Source organism: Acanthisitta chloris, unplaced genomic scaffold, assembly GCF_000695815.1.
Source record: "Acanthisitta chloris isolate BGI_N310 unplaced genomic scaffold, ASM69581v1 scaffold4866, whole genome shotgun sequence".
Lineage (NCBI taxonomy): Eukaryota > Metazoa > Chordata > Aves > Passeriformes > Acanthisittidae > Acanthisitta > Acanthisitta chloris.
In genome coordinates this window covers 45809-66291 of record NW_008677527.1, presented here as the reverse complement: position 1 = coordinate 66291, position 20483 = coordinate 45809, and the positions used below count along the sequence as shown (strand labels likewise).

The following is a 20483-nucleotide window of genomic DNA, read 5'->3' as shown; positions in this document are numbered from 1 at the left end:
CAGTGTCTCACCACTCTCACAGGAAAAAACTTCTTCCCAATATCTAATCTAAATTTCCCCTCTTTCAATTTATGCCCATTACTCCTTGTCCTGTCACTCCAGTTCCTAACAAAAATTCCCTCTCCAGCTTCCCTGGAGCCCCTTCAGATCCTGGAAGGTTGTTCTGAGATGTCGACACAACTTTCTCTTCTCCAGGCTGAACAACCCCTCCTTTCTCAGCCTGTCTCTATAGGGAAGGTGCTCCAGTCCTCTTACCAGCTTTGTGGCCTCCTCTGAACCTGTATCAACAGCTCCATGTCCTTTTTCTGTTGGGAACACTAGAACTGTACACAGGACTCCAGGTGGGATCTCACAAGAGCAGAGTAGAGGGGGAGAATCATGTCCTTCAACCTACTGCCCACACTCCTTTGGATGCAGTACAGGATTTGGTTGGTTGCTGGGCTGTGAGCGCACACTGCAGCTCACGGTAAGTTTGTAATCACCATCACCCCCAACTCCTTCTCCCAGGGCTGCTCTTGATGATCCGTCATCATAATCCACCGTCATAACATCAAAGATGATCAAACATGGTGCTTCCCATGCCTTTTCCCGGAAAGGCGTAAGACAGGCCAAATCAGCTGAGATTCTAGAACTCTAGGATTGGGACCCTCTGATTTTATTTGGAGCAGCACTGTCCATGCATGTCTGGCTGTCTAATGATCCAGAGCAGGTCTTTCCTGAGAAGTCCTGGTTGCCACCTCCTTTCAGAGGCAATGGCAGGATCTGTCCATTAAATATGGAAATGGTAGGGTGTTCTGGGAATACAAACTGTTTAAGAACCAAAAATAAGATTTGGCATCAAATGATGAGTCCAATTCCCTGCAGCAGAAAACTAAACAGCTTAAATTCTCTGCTATACCCTGCAGCAAAATCAGCTTTCTCTTCCCTGTTTTGGGAAGGAAGAGAAAAGCAAACTCCTGCAGATTGCTAATCTCAGTCAGGAAATGGCAGCAGACACCCCACACTGTGCATGGTTTGGATTCCTTCAGTCCGAATGCTAAAATAATCAAGCTATTCCTGAGTTAGGAACTGTGTGGCAAAATTAATGCAAGACACTCTGCATTCCACACTTGTATTTGCCCTTGCTTTAGAAGGTCATTTGCACATGCAATTTCCTCATTTCTCTTCGCAGGAAAACTGCTAAAACACCTCTGTATTTTTAAAAATAGGATTATGAGTTTGCAACTATTGAGATTAATTGCTCATTTTCATCCTGTGGCAGATGCAGGCAGGGGAAGGCTTTTTCAAGGTTTGTTTGGAGTTTTTTCCTTCCCCAGACCTTCTGCTTGAAATAAAAGCTTCGATTCCTCAGTGTCTCCACCACACATGAGGCTCAAGGGAAATAATCCAGGGAAATGATCTCTCTGGGCTGCAGTGCTGTTGAGCAGCTTCTTGCAGGCTCTTGGGACTGCCTGATCACAGCCAGAAATCCTAAAGTAACTCTTTCTTTCCTGTTTTACTTTAGATTGTTTTCTTTTAGCCAAGCAGCATGGATTTCAAAAACCTTCCCTGCACCCAGTGGAATTGAGACTTGTGTCCCAGGCTGGTGTTATTCTCATTGCATGTGTGTGCTAGGCAGCCATCCCCCTGTGCTCCCTGAAGTGCCCATGGGAGATGTGAAAGGTGGGTGCAGCCTGTGGGGAGAGAAGAAAATCCCTTACACAAGAGAGAAGCAGTAAAGAAAACTTGAGTTTATGGAAATAACATGAAGTCATGGATGAAAGCCCTAGGATAGCAGCTTAACTGCCTTGCAGAAAGTGACACTGTGTTAATGTAGTCCTGCTATGTGGTGTGGTCATACTTTTGTCTCTTGCTTGTCCCATCTTTGGACAAGGAGCTGGAGTGACAGGACAAGGGGGAATGGCTTCCCACTGCCAGAGGGCAGATTAGATGGGGTATTGGGGAGGAGTTCTTCCCCGTGAGGGTGCTGAGGCACTGGTACAGGTTGCCCAGAGAAGCTGTGGCTGGCTCACCCCTAGAAGTGTTCCAGGCCAGGTTGGATGGGGCTTGGAGCAACCTGATCTAGTGGAAGGTGTCCCTGCCCTTGGCAGGGATTGGAAGAAGATGCTCTTTAACGTCCCTCCCAACCCATTCTATGATTCTCTAATCTAATTAACCCTCCAGAGTGCGCATAATGTCCTTGAAGCTCACAAATGAAATCAGTTATCTTCCCAAGGCACCAAACACAGCAGAGATGTCAATACAGCTTTACTCAGCTGAGTTTGTGACCCAGACACAACACCTGGGCATTAACACAACCTCTCCCTTGCAGGTTCCTGAGACCCCAGGTTAAAGGAGGAGGACTGGGGACACAGGATATCTCTAGGATCTGTTAATGCACCACAGTAATTGTTCTGACCCTCTTTAATGAAACACAGAGGAAATGGAGGGTGATTTTACCTTGCTTTGCTTTTAGTCAAACTCCACTGCATCTCCAGCAGCCCTGATGCTGCACCTGGTCCCTGGTCACCAGGGACTTCCTGCCCTGCCTACAGCTCATGGCCTCGCTCAGGTTCTTCTGGCTTCCTGTTTTGCTCTTAAAACTTTCATTTCACCAGTAAACTGTTTCCTGTTCTGAGGCTTCTTGTGACTGAAATCCCTCGATTGATTCTCAGCAAAACGTGGCTGGTAAAGTCTTTGATGGCTCTTCCTTTGGCTAACTTCTTCCTCACTGGCAGCTGCTTAGGTGGGTGATGGGTACCTCTGGGAGAGCTTCAGGAAGGTTTCACTGACATCTTTAATTCATACAGGTTGTCTCTGAAAAATGGGGGAGTGAAGCAGCTCTGCTCCAGACAGCTTTGCAATTAGCCAGGGGAAGTGTTGTGCTTTCTGTATTAACTTCTCCAGCCGCACTGAGCCCTCTATTACTTTGCCTTTCAATCATTTTCCTGTGGCTGTTGCTCAAGTGCTATTAGAAATGAATTAGTGAGTTCAAAAGCAATAGCAGAATGTCAGGCTGCCATCCCTCCTGCCTCCCAGGGGAATGCTAGTAAAGAGGCTGAAAACCTGCCAGGGATGGAGAAACCAGGATAATCACAGAATCATAGAATTTTAAGGGGTTGGAATGGACCTCAGAGATTATCTAGTCCTAACTGCCTGTCCTGGGCAGGGACACCTCCCACCAGACCTGGTTGCTCAAGGCTTTATCCAACCTGGCTTTGAACACTGCCAGGAGTGGAGCAGCCACAGCCTCCCTGGGCAACCTGTGCCAGTGCCCAGAGGGACCGTGCCAGGCCTGTGTCAGGCCAGCGAGGAGCTTCATTCAACAGGATTCTGTGGTGTCAGAATCATTTTAGCAGTAATTTCTTTGCGTATTTTGGTCCATAACCATGGTAGCGTATTTGTAATAATTGTGGATGTGTTTTCAAGCTTGTTAACAGCGTGGCTGAGCTGAAAGCCCCAAAGCTGTGGGAGGAACCATTGAAGGGTTCACTGGTTTCAGTTCATTGCAGAGCCACAGGTAAAATTAAATAAGACCAAACTTCATTAAGAAAACATTCCAAGTGCCTGTTCTAAATATTATTCTTTTCCTTCAGTCTGCATTTTTATTTGTTCCTAATTCTCACTTCAATATTTGCAAAAAACAATCTTTTATGTAGCCACTTTGCTTATTTCCCTCCCCAGTCTGTGCAAAGGCTGTGAGACAACTGCTGGTGGTTTCTGAGTGTTTATACAGGACCTACAGGATGTGGCCTGCTATGAAACTTGATACTGTTGAATCTGACTTAGAGTGGAAATACATCTCCATGACATATCCGATGGCAGCCAGGTTGGATGATCTTTAAAGTCCCTTCCAACCCAACTTCCTAGTGAGACCTAAGAATCACAGAATCATAGAATCACAGGATGGTTTGGGACCTTAAATGGAAGCTCATCTCATTCCACCCCCTGCCATGGGCAGGGACACCTTCCACTAGACCAGGTTGCTCTAAGCCACATCCAGCCTAGCCTTGAACACTTTCAGGATGGGACAGCTGCAGTTTCTCTGGATCACCTCTCTGGCCTGCTTGTGTTTTGTAGGGGGTGACCACAAGCACCAGCACACGGAGTTGCCACTTGCTGTTGTGCTCAGGTACCACTATGACTTCCCTTTGGAACTCTCTGGAAAAAGATGTGTTCAACCCTCAGAAGAAGAGGCTGCTGAAAACTGTCCATGTCTGGAAAACAGGGAGGAAGAAGAAGATGTCCATTCTCTGTCTTGTGGGTGAGAACCCCAAGGGGCTGGGGGACAGGTAGAGGTGCAAACCCATGATGTTTTCTTGCTGCTCTCCTCAGAGAGTTTGGTCTCTGATGGCTCTTTTCCTAGTCTGGGGGAAGAGATAGGACCATTAATTTGAATATTGCATTTTAAGATTAAATGACAGAATTCCTAATCCCAAAACAGGAGCGGAGCCACGTCAGGGTAGTATGTCAAGAACTGGCAATAAAAGCACAGATTTCCTCTTGCATGTTGAATGGTCTAAAGACCATTCCAAGGTGGCTGGAAATAGCAGGATTTCTCCCTCCAGGACTGTTCTCTCCACCAGCATGAGATTAGATTTTCTTTTACCATTTGCATGAATTCTGTCATTAGAGGTCAGCAACAAACCATTCTAGCACACCCCAATATTGCAGCCTCATGCTGTCTGTCGTTCTGGTGAGACAGACATTCCAGGAGTACAGAACTGTTTGATTAGGAGCCAAAGGTATAAGTCCTTTGGGAAATTTTCAGTCTCATTTGGTCTCTGCTTTTCTAGTTGCTCCATCACTCTTGAGAATTTGTTAGTGTAGATTTTTTTGTACAAACTTACAGGGAGATTCTGGCCAATGAGTTTCTAGACAGAGGAGCTACTTACTACAGGATTGATTTCTGACAGTCTTAGCCATAGTGTTTGACCTAAATGACGTCTTTCAACTCCCTCCATAGTCAGTGGTGGGCAGGAGGAATATCTCAAAGATGTATCCACAATTGGAGTGGCCTCTAAAAACCCCTGGAACGGTCTGTGTCAGATTTCTGGAGATATTGAGCTCATATGGAAAACATAAATGTTAGTAGCCAGAAATACAGTGAGAACCTCCTAGATGAACTAAGAGGTGTCTGTTCAGTTGACACTGGAACTGATTTTTGATGGGACATGTCAAAGTGGTTGTCAGACAAATAGGACAGTGCTTTGGGGCCCTGTTGTAGGGCCAGAAATGTGGTACAAAGCTACCATCAATCTTATTGCACTGAGGCACCTGTTCCTGTTGTACTTGGATCTTACCGAAATATCACTTGTGCCATGTGTAGAGCACAATGACCTGGCTTAAAACTCATAGAAATTATTGGGAACCCCTCGATAGACTTCAGAGTGTGCTGGATTAGACCTCAGAGAGCACTTGGCATATGTAAATACTCAATGACAAGATAGAGGAATCCCTGAAGCATCTCTCCATCCAGTCACAACACCAAATCAGTATCTGTGGGTCCATTTGTACCTGTTCGTGCACTGAACTGCTGTACTGGGCTAACAATAATTTGTGGGTTGTTTTTTTACCTGTTGTCATCCCCAGTGGACACCTCTAGGCCAATGCAGCCGTTTCTGGTGGAGGTCAAGTTGGACCGAGGAGAGCCATACAAGACAGCACACTGGTGGCCTTTAGCAGAGCTGAGGCAGGTGGATGGCAAGAGTCTCCAGCAGGTAGGACTCGCTTTCCTTACATGGCAAAGGGCAGAACTGAAGATGGGGAGGGAGAGGTATGAAAATGAGACACAGGCCGAAATCTGTGGGGGAATTCAGGTCCTCTGAAGCTCAGCCCATTTGTTTAGATGGTGGAAGGAGCAGTGGGGTGTGTGGGATTTCAAAGATAGGACTGATGATGAAATTTTGAGGAAACATTCCAAAAAAGAAAAGCCCTTTGCCTTCACTCAGAGCTGTTTCCTTGAGTATGGTGAACCAGGGTCCCTCCTCAGATGGTTCCTTCATCCTCCATCAGTGCTTTGGGACTTTTGTGTACCTCACCCCTTCCAGGGAGGTGCTTGTGCCCAGGATGCTGAGGCTGGTGGGATTTTTACTCCTTCCTGAGTCATCCTTCTCTAAATTAGGAAATGTCAGGCTGGCTGAATGCCTGAACTGGCCAAATACCTGGCCATGATTTAGTGGACAAGGTGGTGATTGGTCAAAGGTTGGATTTAATGATCTTGCAGGTTTTTTCCAACCTTAATGATTCTATGTTGATGTATGGCCACAGCTTCCATCAAAATCAGCAGACAAACTTATTCCCCAGGCAGAAGACCTCCTTAAGCTCATTGCTGCAGCCTTCTGAGACTGGAGAGATGGGCTGCAAAGACTCTTGTCAGGTCTCCGGCATTTGCAGGACACAGCCAGGCTCATCTGTCAATCCATGTTGACAAAGCTTCTCCACAGACATTTGCATAGGGTATTTAAAGATTAGATGGTGGCATTTATGGAAAGAAGGATTAGAGAGGGCTGGAGTCAGCATGAGTCTGTGCCTTTAGGGTGACATTTAGGTTTTGGGGAAAGAAAGCATGGCCAAGATATTGGCCTTCTGCTGCTGGGGCTGCCAGAGTGTCGTTAAAGTTGTTCTAATTAGTTTTTTTATTAATGGGAATGTTCCAGGGGCTTTGGCAAGCTGCCTGGCTTTTCACAAGCAGAGAAATAAAGGAGAAAAAGAGCAGCTTTCTGATTCTCCATCCAGGACAAATAAAGTACATCTGTACAGCATGTCTGGAAGGAAAATCACAATGCAGCTTTGCAGGGCATCTAGATCCTATGGGCAGAACCAAACTGATATTTCATTGTCTTACATTGCCCTGCACATGAGGAGATATGTGCTCTCACCATGCCTGAGCTCTCCTTTAGCAGATGAGCTCAATCAAGGCTTTTAAACTGCTTTGTGGCTCCTGAAGAGTTCAGCTTAGAAGATATCTCCAGGATTTTCAGTCCTTTTTCCTTTGTTTGCCATCCCAATGGGATGAACTGTTCATACTCTATCTGAAAGCACTGGTGTATTTTTGAACCCCCTCCCGCTGGGAGGCAAATAGAGAACTTGGTTTTCCTGCTAGCTAAAGCCTTCTTATGACTCCCAGTCTGTATTCCTGCCCACACCATCCCTGAGGTGCTGTGGCTGTCCCTTAGGTTAGACAGCTCTACGCCTTTGCAGATGTATTTTTAGATTGCAGTCACCTTCCCTATTAACCTTCCTTCTGGCAGGCTAAGCAGACTGACCTCACAGTTTCCTTCTCTGTTGACTGGTGATAGAACCAGAGGGAATGGCTTCCCACTGCCAGAGGCAGGTTAGATAGGATATTGGGGAGAAATTTTTCCCTGTGAGAGTGGTGGGGCACTGGCACAGGTTGCCCAGAGAAGCTGTGGCTGCCCCATCCCTGGAATTGTTCCAGTCCAGGTTGGATGGGGCTTGGAACAACCTGGCCTAGTGGAAGGTGTCCCTGCCCATGGTATGGGGTGGAACAAGATGGTCTTTAAGGTACCTTCTAGCCCAAACCATGCTACGATTCTCTAATCTGATTAACCCTCCAGAATGTACATAATGTCCTTGAATATCACAAATGAAACTAATTGTTTTCCTAACGCACCAGATACAGCAGGGATGTCAAAACAGCTTTACAAAGGGGTTTTAAGGTCCCTTTAGATGATCTTTAGTGTCTCTTCCAAACCAAATGATTCTATCATTCTATGGCTTCTTTCTTCCCTTCACCAGGTCTGGAACCCTCTTCCTTGCCTCTTCCAGGCTGAATTAATCTTTCTTGAATGCAGACAGCCAGAATTATCCATATCATTCCCAAAATGGGATCTACTCACTAGTTAAAATCAGAGTTTTCATGATATCAACAAATACTAACACTGCAAGTCCAGCTGTGACTAGTGCTACTGCTCCCTTGACCAAAATGGTATGAATGAGGCAACTAATGAAGGCCATAAATTGAGACAGGGGAGATTCAGATTAGATATTCGGAAAGACTTTTGCACTGTTAGGTTGGTCAGGCCCAGGGAGGTGGTGGAGTCACCATCCCTAGAAGTGTTTAAGGCATCTGGATCTAGCACTGGAAGATATAGGTAAAGTTTAGGGCTTACAGCAGTGACAGGCTAATGGTTGGACTTGATTGTGTTAGAGATCTTTTCCAACTTTGATAATTCTATGATTCTAATGCCTCCCTGCTTTAACAGCTTCTCCTAAGGCAGCTATAAACCCATGTGCCATTGGTTCCTCCCCCAGACATCCCCTCAGCCATCGCAGGGGCTGTTACCTTCCTACAAAGCAACACTAGGGTGTGATCTATCATAGTTTCATAGCTTCATAGTATGTTAAAGGGTTGGAATGGACCTTAGAGATCATCTAGCCCCAACCCCCTGCCCTGGCACCTCCCACCAGACCAGGTTGCTCAAGACTTTATCCAACCTGGCTTTAAACACTGCCAAGTATATTGCTTCAAGGTGTTCTGGAAGCAACTGGTAGTGCGTAGTAGGACTGCAGTGATCCTCACGAATTCTGTGTCTTTTATGATGATTAGTGTCAATAGTTACAAGTGAGGCTTCTAAGTTCTTCAGATGGATCAGGCTACTCTGCAGAGTTAATCAGATGGTGCAGGAAGGAATTTCCTCCTGTGGGATATTCCGAATTCAGCAACCTCCATTATTCTTTCCACTTTATAGTGCCTAGTGGCAAAAACTAAGTCTCCTGTGCATGAGACTACGTCCTTTGGGCATAGGTAGATGTAAACATGTTGACATTTATGTGGATGAAAACATCATGAGAAATGCCAAAGGTACTTTTTTTCCTAGTCCATGCTCCTGTAATCTCAGGTGACCTTCCCCTGCCAGTAACTGAGGCCACTGGGTGATGCCAAGTGATGCACATGTGACACCACACTGGGGGGGATTTCAGGACTGAGATTGTGGGAGGCTTGTGGAAGGCTGTTTCTGGGTTTTCTTTGGGTGTTCTCAATTCTTGAGTAAAGACAGGGTTGAGATATTAGGTTGGAAGAAGACTGCAGAGAGGAATATCTGCAATGAGATCTGGGTGGGTGCTGGGCTTACCCTCAAAGAGCAGTTGATTACACTTTGTCCCTCAGTACATCATTGCACCACAGAGCTTACTGCCACAGGATGCTGTAGGTGCCAACACTGTGAATAAGTTCAAAAACCCATTAGAGGAAACTAGGGACAGCAGGTCCTTCAAGGGCTGTTAAACACAGGGCTGTGGATACAACCTCCGGCTCAACGAGCTGCTGGATCACGGGAGGTTGGAGCCTGGCAGGGAATTCTGAAGGCACCATAACTCTGGGCTTGCCCTTCAAATGCTTTTTATCCCAAGCATCTGCCACTGGCCACTGTCAAAATTCATCATTCATCCCCCAAAACTGCAGTAAAAGGTGAAAAGGTTTATATAATCTGAAATTAAATCAGTGTCCTGGATCAGGCGTGGTTGACTGCTTGGTCTGACCCACTATGGGTGTCCTGGTGTCCACTTCTAGGGTCAGAATTGCTGTGCATCCTTCATTTTCAGGGCTTTTATCATGCCTGTGATTTGCAAAGTGCTATGAACATACCTCTCAAATGTGCTGCAAACTAGTGCTGAGCATACCTGGTGCAACCAGTGGTGTCTAATTGATGTGGTAATTAACTGTTGACAACTAGGCCAGCCTGGATTTTGATCTGCAGTTTGAGAAGGTGTACAAGTGGACTGCCAGGAGCTTTGAGGAGAAGAAAACCTTTATCAGATGCTTATGGAGGCTAAACCTCAGATTCCTGGCCAACACTGTCACGTTTGTGAATGTTCCCTCATGTGCAACAGAAGGTAAATAATTTCCTTGTCACACTCAGAATGGTTTGAGCTTTTTGCATCATCACTGTCATTGAAAGGTGAATCCATTTCAAACAGCCAATGTGGATGATGGGAGAGGGTGAGGTGGGTAGCAGTGAGAGGGAAGGAGAAGGGTTGGTATTTTGGATATCAGGAGGCACAGCCATCTGATTTCTCCACTGCTCCTTGCCATGGAGACACAGTGCCAGGCTGGGAAGAAAAATGGAGTTTGTCTTATCTCCAGAGATTCTCTCTGCATCTTGGACTGGTGAGGTGAGCAGTAAAGTGTTGGTAATGTCAGGGGAGAGAGGGACTGGCTGCCTCCTTGCTAACATTACCACATCAGGAAATACAGATATATGTGGATATAAAAATAGATTTCACTCTGTAACACATGACCATCAGTGTATTTCATCGAATATTTTGGGAAGAGGCCTTTAAAGCCCACATAGGCCAACCCCCCTGCCATGGTCCAGGACACCTTCCGCTAGACTAGGTTGCTCCAAGCACCATCCAACCTGACCTTGAATGTTTCCAGGGATGAGGCAACCACAGCTTCTCTGTGCAACCTGTGCTAGTGTCTCACCCCCCTCACAGGGAAGAATTCCTTCCCAATAGCCCATCTAACCCTTCCCTCTGGCAATGGGAAGCCATTCACCGTTGTCCTTCTTCCTTGTATCTAATTTAAATCAAGAGTTCTCTTCATGTCTGAAATTTGTCTCAGCTTTGTACCACGTATCAACAGGCCCCAGCACACAGTACTAGAGAGGTGAACAAGCAAAAACCCAACCAGAGCTCAAGTTAAATTTCAAATGCCCATTTTGTCCCTCTTCCAAATCTGACCCTTTATCTTAGGCCCATTTTGCCTTGCTCCATGCTGTGATCTTGTTGTGACTGACCAGCGAACTGAGACCACTGGACTCAGTAGAACCTAATTTTAGCAGGGCTAATAAAATGATGTAGTTAGAAGCCTCTGGCCATCTCCACATCTTCTCCTGCCCATGCAGGGATGCAAAGACCTGAAGAAGACAGGAAGGACCAGGTGGCAGCTGAGAGCCAGGAGGAGCTCAGTGTGTACCAGGAGATGACACCGAAGGAAGCTGCCGATGTGCTGAAGCTGATGGAGGAGTATGAGCCCCTTGTGAACAACTCTGTGGACTTTGCAGAGCAGCTGGTCAAGGATCTCCATGTGTTGGATGAGGTACAGGGCCCAAGGGCTGTGACTCAGCCAAAAAGATGGTGCCTGGAAGGTAGGGACACCTGACTGAGTCTCTGGGTATCAGCAGCTCTTTCCTTTGCTGTGAGAACTTCATCTGGGAGAAATCTCTGGGAGAAGTGTAGGTAAGGGTCTGACTGTGCGGCACAGTGATGTGGGGTGCTCTGGGGATGACTGAGGGAGATGGAGGAGACTGGGAAAGAAAAGGGCCAAAAATGATCCCTACAGAAGGAAAAGCAGCATCTAGGGGGAAAGAAAATGGAAGAAAAATTAAATAGAGTTGGAAAGAGATTAAAAAGTAAAAGAAATAGTAGAAAGGTCCAATGGATAAGACACATGTTTTCAGACTTCACTTCCCTGTGAGGGCAGTGAGGCACTGGCAAAAGGTGCCTAGAGAAGTTGTGGCTGCTCCATCCCTGGCAGTGTTTAAGGCCAAGTTGGAGCAACCTAGGTTAGTGGAAGGTGTCCCTGCCTATGGCAGGGGGATGATACTGGATGAGCTTTAGGGTCCCTTCCAGAGCCTAAACCGTTCTATGATTCTATGACTAGTAAGCTTTGCGGAATTCATTAGAGTTGCTTTGTTTTACTGCTTTTCTGCAGAGGATAACTTCTTCTCTGAGTGCTGAAGCATAGCAACATGGCATCTTTGAGCATTTATCTTATGCTAATATAGCTGGTGCTGGGATTTTATGGGAATGTAAGCAAAGAAAAAAGGGGAAAAAATAAGCCAAAGGAAATATCCTAAACCATATGGGAAACTACAAACCCTAAATCCAACCTCCTTTAGCTCCAGTCTTTGCTGTCTTCCCAATTTATATTTATATATGATTTATTCCATTTGGAAACTTAGTAGTTAATCTGGAGGACCAAACTCCTGAGGTCTGCTCCTGCCAGCTCCTGGCAAGTCATACAGGCACTGCGTGACTGTTTCCCAGCTGTAAAATACCCTGTGAGAGCAACTAATACATCTCTATTAAGTTATTTGAGCTGAAAGGAGCTGTTGAATACATTATTTTAATGGTGTCTAATGAATAAATGTGACTTACTGCTACTACAGATTAATTAATGAGTTGTTTCTATTTCTAAGGCTTAATGTATGATATTAAGTGTTATTAATACTAGCAAGTTAGACCAGCACATGCATCTATTTAAATGTTTTTCCCCACATCCCAGTGGTAACACCTTGGCCTCCTTTCTCTTATTCATCACCTTCCTCCAAACCATTTCTTCTGGGGATTGCAAAAATTACTGCACCCACAGCAAGAAAGCACATATCTGCCTCCGAGGGAAGGACAGCATGGCCAGGGCACACTGCTGCCTCTGATTTGGACATTGGTATTCATAGTTTCACAGTTTGTTAGTATGTTAAGGGGCTGTAATGGACCTCAGAGATCATCTAGTTCCAGTCCTCTGCCCTGGGCAGGGACATGTCCCACCAGAACAGGTTGCTCAAGGCTTTATCCAACCTGGCTTTGAACACTGCCAGGGTTGGGGCAGCCACAACTTCCCTGGGCAACCTGTGCCAGTATCTCACCAGCCTCACAGGATGTTCAGCCTGGAGAAGAGAAGGCTCCAGGGAATCCTTAAAGCCCCTTCCAGTGCCTAAAGGGGCTCCAGAAGAATTGGAAAGATCCTTTGGACAGGGGCCTGGAGGGACAGGACAAGGGAGAATGGCTTCCCACTGCTAGAGAGAAGGGGTAGATGGGGTATTGGGAAGGAATTGTTCCCTGTGTGGGTGGTGAGGCACTGGCACAGGTTACCCAGAGAAGCTGTGGCAGCCCTGTTCCTGGAAGTATTCCAGTCCAGGCTGGATGGTGCTTGGAGCAACCTGGTCTAGTGGAAGGTGTCCCTGCCCATGGCAGGGGGTGGGACTGGATGGTCTTGAAGGTCCCTTCCAACCCAACCTCTTTTTCTATGCAGCACCTCTGGAGCTGGAGCTTCCAGCTCATCTTCATCCCAACAGCAGTGCAGGTGGAGCTTAAAGAAGAGAAAGTCCTTAACACAAGGATCATATATGTTCAGCCTCTACTGTGCTTTCAGACACAGTCCTAATTCGGAGCACAGGGGCTGTCCAAGCCACAGCAACCTGACCTGTGCAGACAAGACTTTGCTTCTCTTCCTTCCACCAGTGAGCTAAGCACAGGGCTTGCTGTGGGGAGTGCAGATGCTTCTGTGGTTCTTCATTTAAAGAAAAAGACATCGGATAACTAATACATTAGAAAAGACAACCTTCTTTATAAATGGAGAGAAAACCATCAGCCTGGAAGCCTCCCTCCTCCCAGGCCTATGGCTATTGATTGTTTTCTTTAACCTCTAGCAGAGCTTGTCAGCAGTGATTAACACACCGTTAGGTTTCTACCACCCTTCAGAACAAGTACCTGAGTCTTCCTTAGGCTAATTGTGCCTTCAGCTTCCATCTTAGAGACATATATATGTGCATGTCTCAGGCATGGTTGAACTGTTTATTAATTCCACTGCTAGAGCAGCTCTGCTGAGTAACATCCTGGCAGCAGCGGTGATGCCCCAAGCTGTGCTAAACATGCTGAGACAGGCACTTAGCATGGCCATGGGCTGCAGAAATGTGTCAGAGACGTGCTAAACATGCTGAGACAGGCACTTGGCATGGCCATGAGCTGCAGAAATGTGTCAGAGGCAGACAGAAATGGCCAATGCCTCAATGCCTCAAAGCTGGGGTGTTTACTTACTAGGAGGTACTGGCACAGGTTGCCCAGAGAAGCTGTGGCTGCCCCATCCCTGGAAGTGTTCAAGACCAGTTTGGATGAGGCTTGGAGCAACTAGTGGAAGGTGTCCCTACCCATGGTCAGACAAGATGTTCTTTAAGGTCTCTTCCAAGCCAAACCATTCCGTGAGTCTATGAAATGTTGTGGGTTGGACACATGCCTCAGGGCACTTCACCACTTGTGGAGATTGTGGCTAGAGACTCCATGAAGTGTCCACTTGGGACCTTCATAGTGCACAGAGGGAAAAGTGAGGTGCAGGAAGCAGTAAGGCTTGGCACCCACTCCAGACCTACAAAGACTTTAGTGGATACCCCAACCCTGGCAGTGCTCAAAGTTAGGTTGGATCGTGCCTTGAGCAACCTGGTCTGGTGGGAGGTGTCCTTGCCCAGGACAGGGGATTGGGACTAGATGGTCTCTAAGGTCCATTCCAACCCCTTAACATTCTATGATTCTATGACAGTATTCTGCTCATGGCTGGATTTGCCTGGCAAGTGCAGTAATCTCTTTCCTGTGTTAGATGAAAGTCCTCTGAGTGTACACCTTGCTCAGGGGAGGGTTTTGTTCTGCCCTGGCACTTGGGACATGCAGATAGTGCTGATGTAGAGTTCAGCCAAGTGCAGAGGTAAGACATTGACTTCGAGCAGGTAATTGCAGGACAGCTGTGACTCTAAGAGCATCCTGCATGTTACAATGGCACCATGGCAGGGGCTTGGTTGGGACTTTGGAGGAGGAAGGTCAGGGTATTTGACTCTGAGATGGAGGTGATCAGTCCCTGCTGAGCACTGAATCCCTCTGCTCGTCCATTGAGATGGAGGTGATCAGTCCCTGCTGAATCCCTCTGCTCGTCCACTCCACAGGCCAACCTTCGAGCTATCATCTCTTCTGAGCAGCAGGTGACACAGCTGATGAGCTCCATTGATGAGGCCCTGACAGAGGTGGCCAGGGTGGAGCAGACCTTGCAGATCTATGATGAACTCCTGGGAAGTGTGAAGCAGCAGATGGACCACATCCACCAGGAAAACTCCTTGCTGCATCGCATCATTTCCAACAAGACAAGGCTGATGGATGAGATCATCTTCCTCACAGTATGTGGGTTTGGGAAGACATATATCTGCAGCTTGTTGAATCTATTAGAAGAAAACTTTCAGTGAGTCTCAAACACTGAAAACTATGATCTGTGTGCAAGGGCTACAGAGCTCCTCTGGCCTAGAAATGAGGGATTTTACTGTCAATGATGGACACAAAGCTGGGATGGACTCCAGGCAGACAAGCAGCAGGTGGTGTGCAGTATCCTCACCATGGTCCAAGGTCTCTAAGAGGGGTTTTTGAAAGTCCTTTTCCTGAGCAAGGTGAGGAATGGCAATAGTCAGTTTGGAATTTAATAGCCAAAAATCATTACCTGAGAACACACAAGCACAGCAATTAAAGAGCAATTAGAGGCAGAGCTTGCAACACCCATCCCTGGTCAAACCTGCTCCCATCAGCACTGATAACCTCACATGGAGAGGCAACTTTGAGTGTCCTGAGGCAAACTATGCATCTACCATGGGGAAAGCATTTGGAGGATTCCCTGCTGCCCTGGAAAGGCTGTTTGTCCAGAATCCTATTCCTTCTTTTCCCACTTCCCACTGATGGGAGTTTCCCCATTCCTTTTCTCTCTTTCTTCCTCTCTCCACCCCTAATCTGCCTACCCTTGAAGGTAACATCACCATTCAGTGTCTGCCACCAGCTCCGGTCTTTGTGCACATCAGCTCATCTCAGCATCTGTTGTGGCATATGGACCCTGTGGTACCCTTGACCTGCTGTCCACAGCACTGCAGTTCTTCACAGCCACAGAGACAGCAGCACAGGGGACAACACAGCCAGTGAAAAGACTCTTGGAATATGGGAAAGCAAATTATTTGCAAACATAACATACCATAAAGACAAGAGCTGTGCTGTAACAGCACAGCTAATCCTCACTTCCAGGGCTTACTGTGACCTCTGTGTCACTGACCTTTTCATTTCTGAATAACTAAGCTGCAATTTCCTTGGCTTTTCCTTTTTCCTCCTCACTACTTCACTGCCAGTAGTGATCCCAGAGGTTCCAGCCCTTTGGAAACTTGTGCGGAGGTTTGCAAGGCCACCGTTGCAGTTGTTCTTGGGCAGAACTTTGGTATTGTTGGGGATGGAGCAGTGTGGATGCCTTGATGGCCACATGTAGTCTGGCTGCTGAGGGCAGTGGCACTTGGCTATTTCAGCCAGCAGCCAGCAGGTAGGATCAGAAGGGCGGAGAAGGGATGAAAAGCTGATTGTGCTTGTACCTATTATCTTCTGGCTTTGTTTTTAGACCCATCTCCACCTCAGCAAGGGGCACTGCGATGCCCTGAGCCGGGCAGACCTTTCCAGCCTCAGCAGTGTGCAAGCCTGTGTTGCTGCAGCAGAGGCTTTATCTGGCTGCATGAACATCCAGCTACAGCCTGGTGAGTAGACAGCAGAGATTGATGTCTGCAGATAGCAGAGCCATTGGCCCAGCCCCAGCCTGTGCTGCACACCCAGCACCATTCTGTGCTGCCCAGCCTCTGAAGGTGTCCCTGAGCTGCTGATGCTGGAGGGGATGTTCCCAGGAATTAGTTCCCATGCTGGCTGAGCAGCCCTGCAGCTGCCTGGGCCAAGCAAGAAAGAAAAAGAAGGCAGGATTGTGTTTGGGAAGCTTAGCAGTAGCAGAGAACTGGGGGTACCTGAGGTCTCAGGTGCACAGCTACAAACAATAGTCCCCTGCAATGCATCCAGAGCTGTGAGCTGGGGAAAGAGGCTTGGAGGGTTTGTTCTGGAGATCTTGGAATCATGGAATAGTTTGGGAAGGAACCTTAAAGACCATCTAGTCCCATCCCCCCTGCCATGGACAGGCCCACCTTCCACTAGCCCAGGTTGCTTCAAGTCCCATCCAACCTGGCCTGGAACACTTCCAGGGATGGAGCAGCCACAGCTGCTCTAGGCACCCTGGGCCAGTGCCTCATCACTTCCCAGGGAAGAATTCCTTCCCAACATCCCATCTAACCCTGACATCTGACAGTGGGAAACCATTTTCCATTGTCCTGTCTTTTCAGGCTCTTGTCCTAAGTCCCTCTCCAGCTCTCCTGGAGCCCCGTTAGGCACTGGAAGGGGTCTAGGTCTCCTAGGTCTCCCTGGGGCCTTATCTTCTCCAGGCTGGCCATTCCCAACTCTCTCTCTCTCTCCACCTGAATTGATTCTATTCCTAGAAAAATCCAATTTATGCTGCAAATGCCCAAGCTGGGGCATCCATTCAGCATAGGCACCTCCTGCTGGACTTGGCCAGTTTACATTAGAGATGAGATGGACTTCTGCCAAGCATCTATAACTTCCTCTAAACAGCTGGATGTAAGGCAGTGTGACCTGCCAGCAGTGTACAACATCTCTTAGAGTTCAGAAAGGACCTGATGGAAAGTTGTGTTTAGAAGTTGTAATCTCTTGGGGCAACTCAGTTATCTGCACTCAAGCACGGAAAAACAATCATTCATTGTAGCAGTGTGTGGGAGTTGTTGGAGACCTGCCAGTGCACAGGGATGTGATCCTGGCATGAAACCCCAAGTTTTCCTTGTGGTGGGATTGGGTGTGTGTCCTTGGCCATGGTTGGACTGATGGATACTTTGCAATTTTGCTTTTTTTACTTTCAACTCCCTCCTTGTCTGTATTTGCCTCGTACCACAGCAGATCTTTTCCCCCTTAATTGGCTTTTGGGTGGTAGGATTTATCTCAGAACTTATTCCTGTCTTCTTTGCCAGTGTGCTGAGTGCTGTTGGTCTGCAGACACCACAGCTCATGCCCTCAGTCCCACCATAACCTCTCTCTTTTCCTCCAGGTTACCGAAAGTTGCAGGCAGTGGCTGAGCAGCTCATCATGTTCGAAACACTCAAGCAGAACTTTGAAAACTCTTTCATAAGCCACATCACAAGCATCTTTGAGCTGCAGGTGGGCTTCACTCTTCACATGGCACCTCAAAATCCTGGAAGGCTTAAATGTTCTGGTAAAGTCATACCAGTGCTGTAGGGGATGTAGTGGGTTGACTGTGGCTGGATGCAAGGCACCTCCCAAAGCTGCTCTCTCACTCCCCTCTGCAAATGGACAAGAGAGAGAAAATAAAACAAAAGGTCATGAGTTGAGATAAGGACAGGGAGATATCACTCACTGAACATCATCAAGGGCAGAAGAGAGTCAGCCTGGGGAAATTAAGTGATTTTATCGCTAAGAAGATCAGATCAGGATAATGGGAATGTAAAAGATACCCTAAAAACATGTGCCAAAAACCAGGACAGGTCAGTTCATCATACATTGTTGCTGCCACTGCTCAGAGAGAGGAGTCCTTCCCCTGCTCCAGCGTGGCGACCCTTCCACAGGATCAGTCCTTCCCCTGCTCCAGCCTGGAGTCCCTTCCATGGGATCAGTCCTTCCCCTGCTGTAGCATGGGGTCCTTCCCATGGGACACAGCTATCCATGGACTTCTCCAATGTGAATCCTTCCCTCAGGCTACAGTTCTGCAAGAACTGCTCCCGTGTGGGTCACTCTCCACAGGGTGCAGTCCAGTCCCACAGGGACAGCTCCAGCACGGGTCCCCCACAGAGTCATGAGTCCTACCAGGAAACCTGCTCCAGCGTGAGTCTCCTCTCTCCATGGCTCTGCAGGTCCCTGCCAGGAGCTACTCCAGGGACTTCCCACAGGGTCACAGCCTCCTTTAGGGCACCCACCTGCTCTGGCATGAGTCTCCTCTGCTGGCTGCAGGTGGATCTCTGTACCTCATTGACCTCCATGAGCTGCAGGGGCACAGTTGCTTCACCTTGGTCTGCACCACATGCTGCAGGGGATCCTCAGCTCTGGCATGTGGAGTACCTCCTCCTCCAGTGACTTTGGTGTCTGCAGAATTTTTCCTCTCACATATTCTCACTCCTCTCTTCTCTGGCCAAAAATACTTCTGTGCAATAATGTTTTTCCCTTTCTTAAATCTGTCATCCCAGAGGTGTTACTGCCACCACTGACTGACTCGGCCTTGGTGCAGTGGTGGGGCCATCCGGCGGCATTTGGCTCTGCGGAACGTGGGGAAGCTTCTAGCAACTTCTCACAGAAACCAACCCTGTAGCCTCCCACTGCCAAAACCTGGCCACACAAACCCACTACACTCTCAAAGTGTCTCCCCAAAGAGGTCTTTCCACATACCTTCACCCTGCTGTTGCCCTCCAGCCTTTGGGTTAGTTTTGCAGGCACAGAGAAGAAATCCAGGCTACCACGTTCCCTCTGGTGACAGTCATTAACCCTCTGGGCATACTTAAAGGTGTTTTACTTAAGGTTTTATTATTTTCTTTTGGGAGTGGTGGTGGTTGTTGATCTGTTTTTAACACAAAATCCCAGGATAAAAAAAGCCTTTTACGCCAGCATAAAAGCAAATCCCTTGATCCTTTGATTAACATTTTCAGGTGCTAATTTTGCAATTTAAAAGATATGACAGACAATATCTCTGTGGGCAGAAATCTGAATTTCATTTCAGGAAAAGGAGCAACTCCCAAACCTTAGCATTACTTCCTTGAATTATTTATTACTTTCAAACATTGGCTCTGGGACTGGTAGGGAACTGAGAATGGTGGGATTTCCATGCGTGGAGATTTTCAGATCTTGGCTGGACACATTGCTGAGCAAACTGCTCCACCTGGACCTGCTCTGAACCTGCCAAGCTCCCATCCCACCTGCATGACTCTGAGTCTTTGTGTGCAGTCTCCCAGGACTGCAGACCCCAGAAAATCCTTCCTCTCATAGCATCCCACCCCTGAGGCAGACCTAACTCCCTGTGCTCAGAGGAAGGATTTCCAGCATGTTTCTCCACAAAGAGCTTTTCTCCTGGGTCTTCTCCTGATGATGGTGCTTTGCTAGAGTATCTCGTGTTACTGCTGAGCCAGCTCAGAATTTTTCCCAGATAATAGGATTAAAACTAGGGTTCCAAGTGGTCTCGCTCTGCTTCAGTTTGGCATTTGCTTCTCAACATGGAATTGGTAATTTCAGAACAGGAAATTCAGGGCTGATTTTGAACCTTTGCAAGACTTTTATTTGACTCATTCTGCTGTTTCTGTTGCTTTAGGGTAATGCTCAGGTCCCTCAACTTGGTCAGCCCATTGACAAACTGTCTGCACCAAGCCACAGGCTTCACCACAAGGAATTGCTGCCCTACATCCCACTCATGGCCTGGCTGAGGAACACCAACTCAGTTCTGTTCTGTGACCTCCCCAAGGTATGGCTGAAATCCTGAACAAATATTGCAAACCATCCACTGGGAACAGATTGGTCAGACTGGTGAATTCCTGATGAGAGCTTGGTCTCACCAAACCCATGCCACCCACGAGCTTCCAGGGTTTGGCCCTTCTGGGAGAGTGTCTGGCCGACTTGGCCACACTGTGTTGGACTTCTGTGCTTTACAGAAAGCAGTTTGGGACCCAGTGGCAAATATACTCCTGAAGGAAAAGGTCTGAAATGCTAAAATTTGGTCTTTTTGTTTTTACCTAGTCATGCGTCTACCTTCCAGGTCTATGCCCAGAACCTGAACAGACTCTACGACCGGGAAATCAAAGCCCTTCTTGAACAAGCCAAAACCTCCTTGTTAGGAAGAAGAAAAGGAAGTGAGTGATTTGCAAATCTGACCT

The 20483-nt window shown here is 47.4% G+C and overlaps 1 protein-coding gene across 1 annotated transcript in view; it reads left to right on the top strand.

Moving 5' to 3' along the window:
• Window positions 1-4119: 4119 nt before the first annotated feature.
• Window positions 4120-20483, top strand: part of LOC103803951 (exocyst complex component 1-like) — a 28855-nt gene continuing 12491 nt past the window's right edge. The window contains exons 1-9 of the mRNA XM_009076533.1: window positions 4120-4243; window positions 5572-5699; window positions 9678-9837; window positions 10851-11044; window positions 14658-14885; window positions 16130-16262; window positions 17663-17772; window positions 19925-20074; window positions 20366-20459. Of these exons, the coding sequence (XP_009074781.1) occupies window positions 4120-4243; window positions 5572-5699; window positions 9678-9837; window positions 10851-11044; window positions 14658-14885; window positions 16130-16262; window positions 17663-17772; window positions 19925-20074; window positions 20366-20459 (1321 nt within the window). The remainder of the gene's footprint in view (window positions 4244-5571; window positions 5700-9677; window positions 9838-10850; window positions 11045-14657; window positions 14886-16129; window positions 16263-17662; window positions 17773-19924; window positions 20075-20365; window positions 20460-20483) is intronic.